The sequence below is a fragment of the Rattus norvegicus genome, chromosome 2 (assembly GCF_021556685.1).
Source record: "Rattus norvegicus strain SHRSP/BbbUtx chromosome 2, alternate assembly SHRSP_T2T, whole genome shotgun sequence".
NCBI lineage: Eukaryota > Metazoa > Chordata > Mammalia > Rodentia > Muridae > Rattus > Rattus norvegicus.
The window spans coordinates 156,225,344-156,243,773 of NC_141535.1; the positions used below are offsets into that span (position 1 = coordinate 156,225,344).

General features: G+C 39.4%; 1 protein-coding gene across 2 annotated transcripts in view; it reads left to right on the plus strand.

Moving 5' to 3' along the window:
• The window catches only part of LOC134485739 (uncharacterized), an 83,270-nt gene that overhangs the window by 52,646 nt on the left and 12,194 nt on the right, over window positions 1-18,430 (plus strand). Inside the window, exons 2-4 of one of the 2 annotated variants that reach the window (XM_087641316.1) lie at window positions 13,313-13,559; window positions 13,643-13,707; window positions 14,094-14,171. In XM_087641316.1, the coding sequence (XP_087497442.1) occupies window positions 13,357-13,559; window positions 13,643-13,707; window positions 14,094-14,152 (327 nt within the window). In that variant the 5' untranslated portion in view covers window positions 13,313-13,356 and the 3' untranslated portion in view covers window positions 14,153-14,171. Of the gene's footprint in view, window positions 1-13,312; window positions 13,560-13,642; window positions 13,811-14,093; window positions 14,172-18,430 lie in introns of those variants that run through there. The other variant, XR_015675510.1, reaches the window with a different exon arrangement.

The following is an 18,430-nucleotide window of genomic DNA, read 5'->3' on the forward strand; positions in this document are numbered from 1 at the left end:
TAAAAGCAACTTTTTTCAGTTGGTGTCTCTGTACTGAAATCTATTCTTAAATCACGAGAGTCTGTTTCTTTTATAAACAATAATTAAAAATGACTTAGCTTCTGGGTAGGCTCCCTCATTCCTCTATCAATATCTAATTTTTCCTGCTTTTTTTTTTTTATCTTTGAAATGAATTTATAAATGAGGGATACTCCAGACCATCCTTCTCTGGCCTTGTCTTCAAATGATTTCACTTTAGTCATTGTGTATTCCATTAACTCTCTATTGAAAAATTTCCATACAGAGACACCAAAGAAACTTGACAATTAAAAGTATTAAGTATTGTCAACAGAAAATATAGCTTTCATTTCAAGGTGAAGGATATTCTTGAGCCAAGTATGAGTGACTATGCTCGAGGGACATGGATTTAGGTTGTGATTGACATGTCTCAACATGAAAGTTGTTACATGTTATTTTATAATCAAAGAACAAAAGAAAAGTCATAAATTAAGGCAGTTTTCAAAAACGTTGGTGGGGACATCAGGGAGGAGGGTATAGTAAAGCAGGAATGTGTCTCTCATAGATCATAACATCCTTAGCTTCTTCATGGGTGGAAGAGAATGTGTGTTGAGAATGCTTTAAAGGTTCTATCTAGTAGTTGGAGGGATGATAGGAGATGCTGGAGAGATGTAGACACGATTGATAAATATCTGGATTAAAGGCAGACTAGTGTAATTCAACTCTTCATAACTGCACAATTCTAATTAGTCAATTGACCTGGACTCTTTGGCATAGAATTAACTATTTTTGAAACTTTGGTTCAAAGTTTATTGAACTTGACAAAAATGTAAATTCACCTTGACAAATTATGTGTCTGAAAAGGCCTGGGGAAATGCCTGTCTGTGCGTGTGTGTGTGTGTGTGCTTGTGTTTGTGTGTGTGTCTGTGTGTGTGTGTGTGTGTGTGTGTGTGCTATGCACATTTACCACAGCACATGTACTAGGTTAGAGGACAGGTTGAAGTGTAAGTTCTCACCTTCTACCTTGGGAGGCACTGTGTGCTGTTTGCTCCTGTGCTGCATACACCAGGCTCGCTGGCCCTGAGCTTGTAAGGAACTTTACTCTGTCTCTCATCTTAATTTATGAACCCTGACATAACAAATACAAGTTGCTTTGCCTAGCTTCCAGGGTTCTGGAGGTTTGAACCGAGGTCCTAATGCTTGTCAGAAAGTGTTTTACACATGGAACCATCTCCTAGTTTCCTCTGCATATTTCTAAATTGACTTATTTACTTTCTTGTAATTGAGTTTTTGAGCTCTTTATGTTGTTCATACAAAAACCCCTCTGATGTACGGTTTGTGAATGTTTCCCCCTGTTCTATCAGGTTTCTTTGTTATATCTCCATTGTTACATAGAAGGCCTTTAGTTAGATATAATGGCATTCGCTAATTTTAACATATGATTTTGAGATCTTATCTAAAAGTCATTTTTCAGACCAATGACTTTTCTTTTATCAAGACAAAAGATCAGCTTTTATGTTTATGATGTTCTCTCCTGATTCTCCATTTCATTCTTCTGCATATAACTAGTTTTGTCAACAAAATTTGTTAAAAACTGTCTGTTTCCAATTATGTATCATAAATGTGCATATTATATATATATACACACCCCAACCCCACATATATGTCATGCATACATATATCCCTATTATCATTGTGTAGGATTTATTTGTTATTTTCTATTGTTACACAAAAGGTTTTCATTTGCTATAATGGCATTTATTTATTTTTTCACATATTCTCAAAGGTTTTATTCATAGGTTACATCTATGAGTCCAAGCATTATTAGAAAAGTGTGTATCAATACTGAAGATAGACAAACGAGGTTTTTCTGCTTATTCCCAAAATGTACAGTGCCTTTAAATGTGAATAGCATTTCTATTGTATTAGGTATTAAAAGTGTTAAGATAATTTAAAGTACTCAGAGACCGTTTTACATAAATAACAGGAGCATGAAGATATTTGTGTTATGCATTTTGGGGTTGAGCCGCCATTTTTGCATCCTCTGTTCTTTCCTTCTCTGGGTGCCCAGGCATGCCTGGACAATGAACACAGGACACTGGCATGACAACCATCCTACAATGTGTGTAGTTTTGTAGAATGCCACTCCAGCTGGGAGTGAATGCCTCAGGTGAGAGTGGGAGGCAATCTCCAAAGATCATATTGTTAAAGCTCTTTTAGGCAAAGGCATTCTCTGATAATATTTAATGAAATACCTCATTAAAACAAACCTAGTCTGTGAACATGTTTTTACTTAGGGTAGGCTTACACATATTCTTTTTTTTAATTTTTTTTTCCAGAGCTGAGGACCGAACCCAGGGCCTTGTGCTTGCTAGACAAGCACTCTACCACTGAGCTAAATCCTCAACCCCTACACATACTCTTTTTTTTTTTTTAACGAGAAAACACTTTGTATTGTTTTCTATAATAAAAATTTAGGGCATATTTATTTATTTTTTAAGGGTTATATTTTCTTTTTCTTTTTTTTTATTAACTTGAGTATTTCTTATTTACATTTCGAGTGTTATTCCCTTTCCCGGTTTCCAGGCAAACATCCCCCTAATCCCTCCCCCTCCCCTTCTTTATGGGTGTTCCCCTCCCAATCCTCCCCCCATTGCCGCCCTCCCCCCCATAGTCTAGTTCACTGGGGGTTCAGTCTTAGCAGGACCCAGGGCTTCCCCCTCCACTGGTGCTCTTACGAGGATATTCATCGCTACCTATGAGGTCAGAGTCCAGGGTCAGTCCATGTATAGTCTTTAGGTAGTGGCTTAGTCCCTGGAAGCTCTGGTTGCTTGGTATAATGGCATTTATTATTTTTGCTTTTTTATGCTTATGCTTTTGAGATCTTATCTAAAAGCCATTTCTTAGACTTTTATATATACATTTGCATATATATAAATGGCTATATATATATATAACTCACACATATGTATATATAAACTGTCACATGCCTGCCTACTATTTGCATATGTAAACATTATTTTGTATCTACCTTCTTTATAGTGGTAGCTTTAAAATCATGTATGCCAATGAATCTCCTTAGAAAAGGGAAATAGAATAGATATTGCAGGATTTGATGGGACAGGAACAGGAGGGATCAGCTGGGGGGAGGATGGAGGGAGAGAGAGTATTGGAAGAAGCAACTGGTATTGGGTGTATAACAGGGACTAGCTAGAAGCCTAGTACAATGGAGATTCCCAGGAATCTGTGAAGGTAACTCTAGCAAAGTCACCTAGTAATGTGGGCTATGGAACCCGAACTGGACATCTGTAGCCAGGAGAGACTTCCAATGAAGTGACTGGGACACCAACTGAATCACAAACCATTCAACGTACAATTTGTCCTGCCTGTAAGATGTGTTGGGATAAAAGAGGTACAGGAATTGTGGGAGTGTCCAACCAATGACTGGTCCAGCTTGAGACCTACACTATGGGTAGGAGCCCACTACCCAGACTGCCAGAATTTAGCAGCCTAATAGCCCATAGACTCTGGATAGAACTAAACAGGACCAGCCCCAATGAAATGATTTTTAATGACACTTTTCTTATCCTCCTAGGTAGGAGCCTAGAATAATCATCATCAGGGAAGCCTAATCCAGCAACTGATAGAAAGAGATGTAGAGACCCACAGCCTAACATTAGGCAGAGCTCTGAGAATACCATGGAAGAAAAAAGGAGGAGAGATTATAGGAATCACAGGGGTCAAGGATACCAGAGAAAGCTCTCTGAATTAAGTAACCCGGGACTATAGGGACTCACAGTGACTGAAATGACAATCAGGGAGCCTGCATGGGTCTGAATCAGATCCCTTGCATATACGTTACAGTTGTGCAGACGTTTCAGTCTTCTTGTTGGACTCCTAAGAGTGGGAGAGGGTGTCGTCTCTGAATCTTGTGCTTGCTTTTGAGACCTTTTCCTGTTCCTATTTCCTCCTCCAGCTTTATTCCAACGGGGTGGTGCTTTGTTTCACTGCAATTTGATATGCCATGCTTGTTGCTAGCCGGAGGTCTGCCCTTTGCTGAAGAGAAAAGTGGTGGGAAGAGACTGGCAGGGAGGAAGGAGGGAAAGCTGTATTTGTGGCATAATATATTAGACAAGAATAAATAAAATAAAACAGTAATAATTTAAAAATCAGGTATGTCTTGATTTGAATGGCTATGGCATTCATTCTCTGGGTAAAACTCTGAGAACTTGTTTCAGATTTTTTAATCACCTATAAAATACACCACAGATGTTTAGTACCATGTAAGATTTGTCATGAGAATTTGATGAGTTTTACATTGAATACTTAGATCACTTATCACCTAGTATAAAATGAGTCACAACTCACATCTTTGAATAGTTACTCAATACTTGCCTTAATCCATATATTTTTTACCACTGCATATTATAATCTGTAACAGTCTTAAAATTTGACAGACTGTTAACTGAGAAGTTAATATCATTTTATGATTCCATAACATATATATTTCACCATTTCCGTACCAACATTGCATGTTCTCCCAATGTGTTTAACCTTTGCTAATCAGATAGATGAAAAATAACATATACCATTGTTAATGTTCAAAGATTTATTTGCATCTATGAAATGTTTACTACTTTTTCTGTAATAATGGTTTTATGGACTTTCTGCATTCAATAATTCACAAAAACTATGACAGTTATTGAAATGGACAGTTTGGAAAAGTATTTTAATTTATTGAATAAATGTTATACCTTCATATGTATATCACATAATATATATGTTTAACAGATTATACATATATAATCTATCTATCTATCTATCTATCTATCTATCTATCTATCTATCTATCTATTTATCTATCTATCATCTATCAGTCTATGTATCTATCTATCTATCTATCTATCTATCTATCATCTATCTATCATCTATCTCTCCATGTATCTCTATATATGTACATGCCCCATATAGCCTTTACATTTTTAAACATAGGCTTTCTATCTTTTAAGTAGCTAAATTAACTATTTTGAGTGGGGTTTCTGGTATCTTTTTATTATCCCAGGTACATTATTAGTATATATGTTGATGTTTTAATGAAGAGTTTTTCACCTTTACAAAATTAAATTTGGCCTGATTTAAGGCCCCCCACCCCGTGCATGTGTGTGCATGTGTGTGTGTGTGCGTGTGTGCATGTGTGTGTGTGTGTGTGTGTGTGTGTGTGTGTGTATCTGCATGTGTATGAGGAGAAGACAGAGGTGAACTCTGTATCCTTTATTGCATTTTGCATTATTTTTTGAGATAGGTTACCTCACTGAAGCTGGTTCGCGCTGGTTGGCTAGAATGGCTAGGGGGGAGGGCTGCACATGTCTCTGTGTCCTCGCCCTGAGGTTAAGGATGTACAATTTCCTGTGGCTGCTTGGCTAGAGTGCCTGCGTGGGGGTCCTGCACATGTCTCTGTATCATTGCCCTGGGGTTAAGGTTGTGGGCCAGCAATACAGTTTTCATGTGGCTGCTTGATGTCTAAATTCAGCTAATCCTTGTGCAGTAAGTACTTTACCTACCAAACCATCTCCTTTCTCTGATTTCCCTGATTTCTTACCATATTTTTACAGCTGTAATGTGTTCAATTAGAGATACAAGGCTCTTGAAGTCAGGCTGGGATTCAGGAGTGCGATGATTGACCAGTGCTACTGGACAAATATCATAGAAATTTATATACAACTAATATGTTTTCCTGAAGTCAAGGCATATGAGTTTCTCCTTCCAAGGACTTCCAAGATTATTTAGAAAATTTTCTACTGTGAAGAAACAACTTTTGTTGACAATTTTGATCATCTGGTCTCCTTTGGGCGAAATACCATGGTTACTTTAATGAGATCACAAAGTTGAAAAGCTGTGGTCTAAGGGAGATACCATGGCCCTCACCTCCAGTCTTCAGATGGGAGATTTGTGCAGTTTGTGCTGCTAGACTTGTGACTTACAGTGAAGAGGTTTGTAGTGCTACCATTTATGGGCCAAGAAAAGAAGTGGGAAGTGGGGGCTGGAGAGATGGCTCAGCAGTTAAGAGCACTGACTGCTCTTCCAGAGGTCCTGAGTTCAATTCCCAGCAACCACATGGTGGCTCACAGCCATCTGTAATGAGATCTGATGCCCTCTTCTGGTGTGTCTGAAGACAGCTGCAGTGTACTCATATACATAAAATAAATAAATCTTTAAAAAAAAAAAAGAAGTGGGAAGTGAACGTGTTTTGGGGACATGGTTACATTGTAATGATAGGTTTAGAAACTATTTTAGAAGTGCTTGCTGACAGGAACCAGACATGAATGCATCCTGAGAGGCTCTGCCAGAGCACTACTGATACAAATGAGGGTGCTCGTATCCAACCATTGGACAGAGCAAGGGGACTCCAATGGAGGACTTAGAGAGAAGGCTGAAGGAGCTGAAGGGATTTGTAACACCATAGGAAGAACAACAATAACAACCAACCAGACCCCTCAGAGCTCCCAGGGAATAAACCATCCACCAAAGAGTACACATGGAGGGACCTGTGACTCCAGCTGCATATGTAGCAGAGGATGGCTTTGTCCAGCATCAGTAGGAGGAAAAGCCCTTGGTCCTGTGAAGGTTCATTTCCCCAATGCCAGGGCAGTGAGGTTCGAGTGGGTGGGTGAGAGTGGGAGCATCCTCATAAAAATAAGGGGAGGGGGTATGGGAGAGGGGGAAAAGGGGATTACATTTGAAATGTAAATACATAAAATATCCAAGAAAAATAAAATAAAAAAGAAACTATTTTCAACAGCGTGATTGAACACACTTAACCGCTGTGTTTCCTTACTGTTGGTTTGCGCATCAAGAAGTGATTTTGTCATTTAAAGTTACAATCAACCTGTCAAACGTCTCCCATCTGAGACTCAAACTTTTCTTTCCAGGTATAATTTTGACAGAATTCTGGAGGATAACCCTAACAACCCACTAAACTAGTCTCTAAAAGTAATATTTATTTTCCCAAATTCTATTAAAACGTTAATATCTGATGCCAGTGGACACACTATCTAACATGGGAATTATTAACTTTAGTAAGTTTTGACCATCCTGATGCAGTCCACAAACAGCCTTGGAGTCTGATAAGTTGCTTCAATGCACCATACAGGCCAAACCAGAGCAAACAATACGTATTTCTCTCGTCAATTGAGATGCACAAAAATCCTTGACAACGTCTTAATGTACAACGAAACAAATTGCACTAAGGTCTTGACTACGTAAGGCCACTAATAAGCAAGAACACTGGATTCAGTGTTCCAAACATTTCTTACTTGAAGAACTTTTAGCTTACAAGTTATTAAAGCTAAACCATTACGTTTTATTATCTACTCAAAATTTTATTATCTGTTCAATATACTACATTAAGGCTTGTGGTAAGAGTGGATGAGTTTTATAGTTTAATAAATTCTTCTAGTTTTATTTGTCAATATTTACTATTTTGAGATGTAATATTTTTATTAGTCTAGAGCAATTAGCTTTCAACAGGGCTCTTAAATTATAGTGTGTGCTGCAATAAAAAAGGTAAGGTTTCATAGCTGTTTTCTACTCTATATATTAAGTTTATTCAGTATTTAAATACATAGCATCTACAGATTCCTTGGGAAAAATATCCAACTTCACTTGCACTTTATCTAATGGATGTGATTAAGTGATTCTCAATAACTTTTTTTTATGTTTGGGAAATCTTAACCATTATTTGTCTGACTTCAACATGTAGGAGTTATGAACTTATAAAGGGGCAAAAGTATCTATAATTATGACTGTGAGCTAGATGAACAAGTCAGGAAGCTGTGGCCCAAGAGTCGAATCCAGCCAACACTCGCCTGTGAAGTTGTGTAGACGCATGCTCTCTTTTTCTTTTCCTATGCCTGCCCTCTGTTTTTAGGTAAGCATAACGCTCGAGTGGTTTAGAATCTAGTAGTTAGGGAGCATAAAGATTAGCTTCTCTTTCACTTGCTTAAGTTTACTGGATCATATTGTTTCTTTCTAGAAGTAGGCTGTGTCCTATTTGAAATGATTATAAATAATATTTTAGCCCAGATAAAACATTTTTCCTTCAGTTTACTTCCTAAGCATTATGCATCTTAGAGAGCCCTCATTAAACACATGGAGCTTCATCTTATCCTATTGACTGATATTTTTATGATAATTTCACTTGAACTTTATTGATGAAGTTTTGTGATCACCTTTACCATTATAAAATTCCTCAGTGTTTTGGAATGCATATAACATGGTCAGTAGTGTTTATATGCTCCAAGAGCATTTATTTATTTATTTATACATACCATTCTTTTTTATTGCATTTTTATTTACATTTTAAATGTTATTCCATTTCCCGGTTTCCCCTCCAGAAACCTGCTATCTCACTCCCCATGCTTCTATGAGGTACTCCCTCTCCCACTTACCCACCCACTCCTTCCCACCTCCTGCCCTGAAATTTCCCTACATTGGGGCATCGAGCCTTGACAGGACCAAGAGCCTCTCCTCCCATTGATGACCGACAAGGCCATCTTTGGCTACATATGCTGATGGAGCCATAGGTCCATCCCTGTGTTCTCTTGGGATGGTGGTTTAGTCTCTGGGAGCTTTGGGTGGTCTGGTTGGTTGATATTGATGTTCTTCTTATGGGGTTCCAACCCCCTTGAGCTACTTCAGTTCTTTTTCTAACTCCTCCACTGGTAAACCCATTCTCAGTCCAATAGTTTGCTGTGAGCATCCACCTCTGTATTTGTCAGGCTTTGGCTGAGTCTCTCAGGAGACAGCTATATCAGGATCCTGTCAGCATGTACCTCTTGTCATCTGCAATATTGTCTGGGTTTGGTGGCTGTATATGGTATGCATCCCCATGTGGGGCAGCCTCTCTATGGCCTTTCAGGCTCTGCTCCATACTTTGTCTCTATATTTCCTACTGTATTTTTGTTTCCCATTTTGTACATGGGCTGGTCTGTGGCCCCCAGCACATATATAGCAGAAGAGCCTTATCTGGCCTCTATGGAAGAGGATGTGCCTAATTCTGCATTTAGTTCTATGTTCTAAGAAGGTCTGAAGCATCCACACTTTGGTCTTCCTTCTTTTTGAGCTTCCTGTGGTTTGTGGATTGTATCTTCGGTGTTCTGAGCTTTTGGGCTAATATTCACTTATCAGTGAGTGCATACCATGTGTGTTCTTTTGTGGCTGGGTTACTTCACTCGGATGATATTTTCTAGTCCCATCCATTTGCCTATGAATTTTATGAAGTTATTGTTTTCAATAGTTGAGTAGTACTCCCTTGCGTATCTATTCCTCTGTTGAAGAGCATCTGGGTTCTTTCCAGCTTCTGGTTATCATAAATAAGGCTGCTATGAACATAGTGGAGCATGTGTTTTTGTTATGTGTTGAAGCATTTTTTGGGTATATGCCCAGGAGTGGTTTAGCTAGGTCCTCAGGTAGTGCAATGTCCAATTTTCTGAGGAACCTCTAGACTGATTTCCAGAGTGGTTGTAGCAGCTTGCAATCCCACCAACAATGGAGGAGTGTTCCTCTTTCTCCACATCCTTTCCAGCATTTGCTGTCACCTGAGTTTTTGATCTTAGCCATTCTCACTGGTGTGAGGTGGAACCTCAGGGTTGTTTTGATGTGCATTTCCCTGATGACTAAGGATGTTGAACATTTCTTTAGGAGCTTTTTGGCCGTTTGCTATTCTTCAGTTGAGAATTCCTTGTTTAGCTCTGTAGCCTATTTTTTAATAGGGTTATTTGATTCTCTGGAGTCTAACTTCTTGAGTTCTTTGTTTATATTGGATATTAGCCCTCTATCAGATGTAGGATTGGTAAAGATCGTTTCCCAATCTGTTGGTTGCTGTTTTGTCCTATTGCCAGTCTCTTTGCCTTACAGAAGCTTTGCAGTTTTATGAGGTCCCATTTGCCGATTCTTGATCTTAGAGCTGTTCTTGCTGCATGGTTTTACAGAGTACAAGGCTACACCTCTGAGTTCCAAGGACTTAGAATTTCATATACCTCAAAAGCACGCTTTAGGGTCTTTTATTGTTCTCAACTTTTCTTCTAAAGGTTTTTTCTTTCATTTTGTGGCAAGTTCTTTCATTAGTTAAGACTGACCAGGAGTTCATGCAGGGTCCTATCAGACCCACAGCAGTACCTCGGCTTCAGCCTGTGAGTGCTGAGATTACAGGTGTTTGTCACCAAGTTCAGCTCTGAGATTTTATTTGGTAAAGAAAACAACCAAAGCACATACATGGGCTGGTCTGTAGCCCCCACCCCATATGTAGCAGAAGAAGCCTTGTCTGGCCTCAGTGGGAGAGTATGTGCCTAACCCTGCAAAGACTTAATGCCCCAGGGAAGGTGGATACTGCTGGGTGGTGATGGTGGTGGTCATGGTGGTATGCGGGATGGGAGCGCCCTCGCAGAGGCAAAGGGGAGGCAGAGGGGTGAAGAACTCTTGGAGGTGGGTGGGACCAGGAAGGAGGAAAACATTTGAAATGTAAAAATAAGTAAAACAATTAAAAAATAAAACAATATAAACAAAACCGACTGCAGCTGAGGCTCAGTGTGTTTTATTTGTTTTCTACTTGGTGACTCCTTTGCTGATCAGGATTGAACCTAAGGCTTGTGTGCACTACACCAGTGCTCTTTGACTTGACTTACTGGTATAATTTAACTCATTGTAAATCATTCCTTTTCCCACCAAAATTCGTTCATTTTATTTTATGTGTAAGTGTTTGCCTGCATGCCTATATGTGTACCTATGCGTGCTTTATGCCTCAGAAATCAAAAGAGGGAATGGGAGCCAAAGGAACTGGAGTCGTGCCTGGCTGTGAACCACCATGTGAGTGCTGAGGAGACCTGAACCTTGGCCTATTTTGGTTGTGGGCTAATTTTTATGGGATTCCTCCCTTATCTTCAGTGTATCTTATGCAAAAACTACAGTGGGCACTCGAAACCACATGCATTATTGTAACATATACTGCTATGGGTTTTCAAACTGTGCATTCATATGATAGTGCCTTAGTTAAGGTTTTACTGTGAACAGACACCATGACCAAGGCAAGTCTTATCAATGACAACATTTCATTGGGGCTGGCTTACAGGTTCAATTCATTATCCTTGGCAGCATCCAGGCAGGCATGGTGCAGGAGGAGCTCATTTTTCTGCATCTTCCTCTGAAGGTTGCAAGCAGAATACTAGCTTCTAAACAGCTATGAGTAGTGTCTTCAGGCCCATGCCCAAAGAGACACACCTACTCCAACAGGGCCACATCTCCAAATAGTGCCACTCACTGGCCCAAGCATATACAAACCATCACATTCCACTCCCTGGCCCCATAGGCTTGTTCAAACACATGAGTCTATGGGGCCATACCTAAACATAGCATAATTAAAAAAACTGCATTTATTCCAATTTCCAAAGTCCCCATAGTCTGTAACAGTTTCAACCATGTTAAAAGTCCAAAGTTCAAAGTCTCTTCTGAGATTCATCAAATCACTTAACTATAATTCCCAAAACAAGACAGTAAACCAGCTGGCCAAACTCCAAACATCCCCATGTCTGACGTCACAGTGGTCTTCAGATCTCCCCTCCCTGGTCAAGCATATACAAACCATCATGGATAGAGTTTAACATGGTAGGCACAATGAATGATTAATAATGATTTAACATTAAGCCAGGTGGTGGTGGCACATCCCTTTAATCCAAGTGCTCATGAGGGAAACAGAGGCAGGGGGATTTCTATGAGTTAGAGGTCAACCTGTTCTACAAAGCAAGTTCTAGGGCAGTCAGAGTCACACAGAGAAACCCTTTCTTGAAAAACAAAACAAAAAACAAACTCAAACTAACTTTAATATTTTTGAGTTGCTTGTTTCTGGAATTTTTCATTTAATATCTCAGACATGGTCAATGTGAGTACCTGAAACTATGAACAATGGAACTTAAGGTGAAGGACAACTGTATTTCCTTTCCTCTGACTAGTGTGTTTATGATGCTCCATTCAAAATAATTAAAATGACATTCTTCTTACAGTCCATTTCTTTCTTCTCCACTGTAACAAGAGAAATACTCACTCTACTCTTAGACATCTGGGAATTGGCCACTCCCAATCTCTATTCCTTTAAGGGGATGGCTTATAAGCTTCAGAATTGAGGGCTGCTAAGTCTAACTCTCTGTCATTTTTTTTTGTCCCCATATAAAACACATAATCTTCCTTGTGGAAACATTCGGTTTTATATATTTTTATCACACATTGGGAAGGGGAGGACAGCTTTCAATAAGTGGCAGTAAATTTAAGTATTTTTTTTTAAATCTTGGAATGATTTCTTCCGACAAAAATCTTATGCACATATCTAAATACATAAAACAAATTCATTTTAAAAATGGATTTTGGAAGAAACCACTTAAGATCTTGTCAAGATGAATACTATAGACTCCTTATCGACTTTAAAAAGCTCAAATAAATCCTATGGGAGGATTAGTGCTTGGTTGCCAGCTGCAAGGCCATTCCCACCATAACTGTCTACTGCAAGATCCTGGTGGAGACTTCCTATGTGTGAGATCAAGTTTGGCATTGTAAATACTATTTAGCCTACCTTAATTATCCAAGGAAAAATAGCAAGCCTTTTAAGAACTGAGGTGAAAACTGATTACTTTCTGGTTGCAGGAAGGTTATGCTGACTAATGCTGGCGAAAATGGTGTGCTTGGGTGGACAAGTGTGAACCTGATGATTTATGGTACAGCGTGCATAGCAGTCCTGACAATTCAGTTACATGGATGTGTAATTTCTGGCTAAATTATAATGAAAAATTCAACATAGCCACATATTTCTTCAAATGAGGTAGTGAATCTCAGGTAGCTGTAATGGCATAGCATGGGTCTCTACCTGGGAATAGCGTCTCTCCAGGTCACAGGTGTTCATCAAAGTATGACACTTCTTTTTGAATCATTGATTTTTCTTTACAGGAAACAAAGTTGAGTACGGTAATCGTGGTATTATATATTTAGCAAATGTGACTGTTTATATGAAATTATGGCTGTGTGACTACATGCATCTCTGTGTCCACATACATGTACATAAATAATAGGAAAAGAAAGCAAGGGGATTGGAAATAAGAAAACATTACCAAGTGATATGTGTACGTCATGTATTCTCAATGGGGCCAGTGTCCCTTACAAAATGAAAGTCTTTCTTGATCTTTTTATATATAAACAATGGATGTTAATGGCACACAAGCACATATATGTACACACATACAGAGCGATCTGTAATGCTAACATTTCTTTTGACAAGAGGTTGGAGTTTAGGATATAATAACTAAAAGGCTCCTTGAGAAAATGCTCCTGAGGCAGTCCTTCCAGCTCGATGCAGACAGTCCTGGTCTGCTCTCCATCCTGGATAGAGAAGCTGCCTCTGCACTCCACAGCAGTCAACGAGTAGACATGGAAATGTTCAAAGCACTCAGAAGAAGGACCCGGGGCCAAGCTCTAAATAGGTCATCTACAATGTCCCTCATCGCCAAAGAGGGGCTAGAAAGAAGGTAAGAGCTAAAAGATGGGGAAAGAGTGCTGTGACACACCATCTTCTGGTCATGACTCGGCTATTCCCCTTGTGACCTCACAGCGGCTATGGTTACCTACACAAGACTTGCACAAGACGACGCCAGCGAAAATCCCGGTACAGACGGGGTAAGTGATCTCCCTTCCTTCCCCATGCTTTACTAAGGAGTTACTGGCAGTTGCTAGCTGCTGGAGGAAAGAGAGCCATTCTTGTCTGAGGATGTGGCCACTGGTAGGTTTCCTGTGCTTCCGTGGGTAGCTTTGCGCCATGCACACAGGGCAGCGCTGAGTGGGATTTCGTACACCAGAGACATACATTTGGGAGGAGGCAGGGCAGCTGGGCATTCTGCATCTCCAGGAGCTCACTTCCAGACTGATGCAGTGCAGGAACCGAGTTGTGCTCCTCAATTTTAACTTTCTGAAACCAAAGTTTTCTTCCATTCAAATCAGGCGTCTCAAGCTTTGATTCTCCGTTGACAGACTGTGTCTTAACAGTTCGTTGTTTCTTGCTGAAGCTGCACCCGGACACTTTGTCTGCCTGTATACTGCTGTGTTGAAGCTCTTCTTCCTGTGACAATTGCTGACTGATACATGTATGTAGATGTACGTTCTTAGGGTATATTGTTTAGAATTTTCCGTTGGTAATAATATTTAAGGATGGAAGGTGTCTCAAGTGTAGGTCAAAAAGAAAAAAAAAAAAAAGGAAAAAAAAGACAGATGACAGGAAAAAATTCAAACAGCAGAACCAGGAGGGTGAAGTAAGCCTAGTTTTGTTTATAAAACCCTCAACAAGCTTAAGAATGATAAACTTCCAGCACTCGGCCAATAAAATCATGGAACCAAAATTTTATATAAAGAGTATATTTTATAATTTAAGTGTGGGGCTGCCCTCACAGAAACACAGGTGAGCCCTAGCTGTGGTCTTTCACTTATAAAATGTAGGGAGGTTCTGGGCCATTACCCCTGCTGTGCCATTTACAAATCATGAATATTTTGAAGGTAAACCTTCTACAAAGAGAAATGTCTTTGACAGAGAGACTATCAGAAAAAGCCCAAATAGAAACAGAGAAATAATGGTATTTTTAAAAAAATCCTCATGGTCAGTTTTAGCATCACCTTGAAAGGTGACTCTCTTGTGACAGGAATCACTGTGTGGTAGAAATGGCTGAATCTATTTTGGATCAAAACCAGGCAGCCAAACTGAAAAAAAAAATATTTTTTTTTTGCTTGCAGAGGCCCCTCATTCTAATGTGTTCAAAAGCATGCTTTCAATACTGATTCAGGCAGTGAGGTTCACTTGGCCAGATAAAAGCAGATAATAATAGTTTGGCTTATTTTTAAAAATTGGCTGTGTTTGCTATATTCATAACGATGTCTCTGGAGAGAGGTTATTTTGCGAAGTGCTTTGTAGATAAATAAATTTTCAGGAAGGGAATTTTAATAAAATCTGTCCAGCTATGTGGACAGATGGGCCACATTTATTAAGGGAGGAAACCGTGCACTAGGAGCTGCGAGAGCAGCCTCATCTTTGAGCGTGTGCCCCACCTCAGCTGCCTCCTGCTCTATCCATTGTGAACCGAGCCTATGTGTGTGTCAGGGAGATGGCATGGTAGAAGTAATCATTTTCTATTCTGTGGGGAAAGGATTGATGTTAGGCTTTGTTTCTAATTTTACATTGAAAAAACATAAGTGGAATTCTTGTCCTCTCTTCTTTAGAATGAATTTGAAAAAAAAATTAAGCCTCATTATGTCACAGATTAAAACTGGACTTGATGAATGGTGGGTTTCAGATCGCCACGGAATCATGCAACTAGATGGGGAGGTCGTGAGACATATTGCGGCACAGAGGTTTCTAAATGGACAACTACCACAAATTAATTAAAAATCAAACGTGTAAGGGCTAGAGGAGGTTCTGACAATACTCACCTGGGTTGCAGTGTACAGTTTCATGGAAGTCTTGGCTCTGAGCACACAGTGTGCCTACTTTGTGCAATGCATGATGTCATACTGTGCATCACAGACACAAGCTGTCAAAGGCACCTTGTCTCAGATTAGAGATTATTTTGCCTTAGGAATTGTGGTATTTTTTATTGTATGTACAAACCTTTGTGGTGTTAGAGAAAACATTGGCTTAATGATGGAAAACGAAGACTTTGCCATTTTCTTACCACTCAGCAGGTATCAAATTAGTATGTCCTCAAATTATATGATATTTGAATGTTTGGTTTTAAAACTTAGTGGTTGAGTTGCTTACTTGAGTTCCGTAAAAATCACAACACATTAAACATATTTTGGCTTGAGATTAGGATAGAATTTCCAGTTATTTCAGAAATGGCTCTAACGACACGTTTCCCATTTTGCACGATGCATTTCCATGGCCCCATGGTGGAGGAATCTATCAGGGTTTCCATTCCTGACAGGTAAAAGGGGGGTGTGTTGTTCAGACAATGGTGTGCTATACTTAGCCTTCCCTAGCTTGCAAGAATTGAGTGAAAGTGATGTGCTCAGCAAAAACAATTGCAAAATCAAAATATCAATCAACTATGAAAAATGTTGAAGATGTCTACATTCCACAGCATCTGATGTTCAACTAGGAATTAAGATTGTATTAAAAGTAAACAAGCACAAGCGTCTCATTAGAATGTCAATTTGCTTTCATCTTTAATAAATGGCAAAAGTAGATGCATACCAAATAATTACTCCAAAATAAACTTCTTTATGATTTGTGTTTGATTTGTGTACCTGTTTATATACTTATATACCTGAAATCCCATAAATATTTCTTAGTTAAAAGAAGTCATTTAAGAAGTCATGGTCTAGAGGAAAGATGACAAAACAAACGAATGCATCTACTATTTATTTAATTTAATGCTGAGAAAAACATTGGACCAGCAATTGCTAAGAAATGTTGTTCTCCTGCAAGAATAAAAGAAGTTTGAGGGTTCAGTACAACCAGTTAATTATAGAGCTATGAGTTATTTGAGATCTCAGAATTGCTGTGAAAATTAATGAATATAAAATTAGATGCCCAGCACAAAGTAGGCATGCAAAAGGGATAGGTTGTTCATCTTACGCGTGTTGAAAAACGAAAGCATTAATAAAATAAGGGACATAATTACTCATCTTCAGTAAAAATGTCAAAGCACGAATGCTTTCTTCTCTGAGGTAAAAGAACATCCAGTGGATCCAATGACCGCGCTCCTTGGTAGATGAAGTTATCAAAGCTTCCATTCCGCAAACTAAAAGTGGGCTTGCTGTACTGCTCGTGGAAGGTTGGAGCTAGCCTTTACCACGTTTCCAGAATCAATTGTAATGTTCTCAGAAAAATGTGTAGGCTAGTCAGCATCACATTGGCAGACCGGCATAGGGCACGGAGCTAATGTTCACATCACAGAAACTCTCAGCCTAAGTGAGGTGTGCTTGTTTTCTCAGTGTGTGTTTAATTGGTGGCTGCAAATTTGTTAATTCTCCACGGCATACAGACATGTGTTGTACGCTTATCTCCTGCAAACGTGCTCAAAAATGGAAAGTGAAATGTCAGGAGGACATTGTAATAACCTTTTACAAGGCTGGTTTCAAGACGGAGTGGATAAGATCTAGGACACTTTTTGGAGAACTTGTGGTGTGTGCATGTGTGCACGTATGGTTGGGCATCGCTGTGTGGTGTGGTGTGATGGGTGTGTTTGTGTGTTTGTGTGTGTGTGTGTGTGTGTGTGTGTGAGAGAGAGAGAGAGAGAGAGAGAGAGAGAGAGAGAGAGAGAGAGAGAGAGAAAGAGAGACTATGAAGAAATGACAGGGTTAGACTAAAATCATATCATTTCATTGGCTTCTTGGTATGAGGAACTGGGTGGTGTCATGTAATGAAAGGAAAATGATTAAGATCTGGCATGTATGGCCGAGCACACACATGGAGATTAATGTTCTTTTTGCATGTGATATACTTGATAACTGTAGTTAAATATTTAGAAGGATCGTAGTTGTATTTATGGACTAGGAGCCCAGGGTAATGACTGGGGATCTATCTGTATTCAGTAATATTTGCCATGTAGAAATTATACAAAGTCAAGACAGAATCAATTGTGAAGGAGGCATGAGTAGATCTCACTCTGGTCTTCTGACAATTTCCCACCAGAATCCGGTTTAGACTTTAATTTGTGATCCTGTGGCTATTACAGTGTTGAGAGGAAGCTCTTTAAGTTACATAATCTACATAGCTTGGTAAAGTCTTAATGACAAATTTGTAGTAAGTGTGTAACATGGCACTTCTCTTGTATATACTGAGAGTAAGAAATTTGTGGTCAGGTGTGTTCTAAAGTAATAGTTCTCCAATTCTTTTTTTTTTTTTTTTTCAGAGCTGGGGACTGAACCCAGGGCTAGGCAAGCGCTCTACCACTGAGCTAAATCCCCAACCCCAACAATTACTTTTTTTTTTTTTATTAACTTGAGTATTTCTTATATACATTTCGAGTGTTATTCCCTTTCCCGGTTTCCGGGCAAACATCCCCCTCCCCCCTCCCCTTCCTTATGGGTGTTCCCCTCCCAACCCTCCCCCCATTGCCGCCATCCCCCCATAGACTAGTTCACTGGGGGTTCAGTCTTAGCAGGACCCAGGGCTTCCCCTTCCACTGGTGCTCTTACTAGGATATTCCTTGCTACCTATGGGGTCAGAGTCCAGGGTCAGTCCAGTTCTCCAATTCTTACAGTCGTGATCACAAGGTATGTCAAAGCACCCTCCTATCCCCTTACTTTTGCAACTATTATTTTTCAAAGAACAACTTCATGACAGTGATCACTGAAGACAAAAAACAAAACTATAGTAAATCTGTTGCTGACAAAATGTGTGAAATAGTTC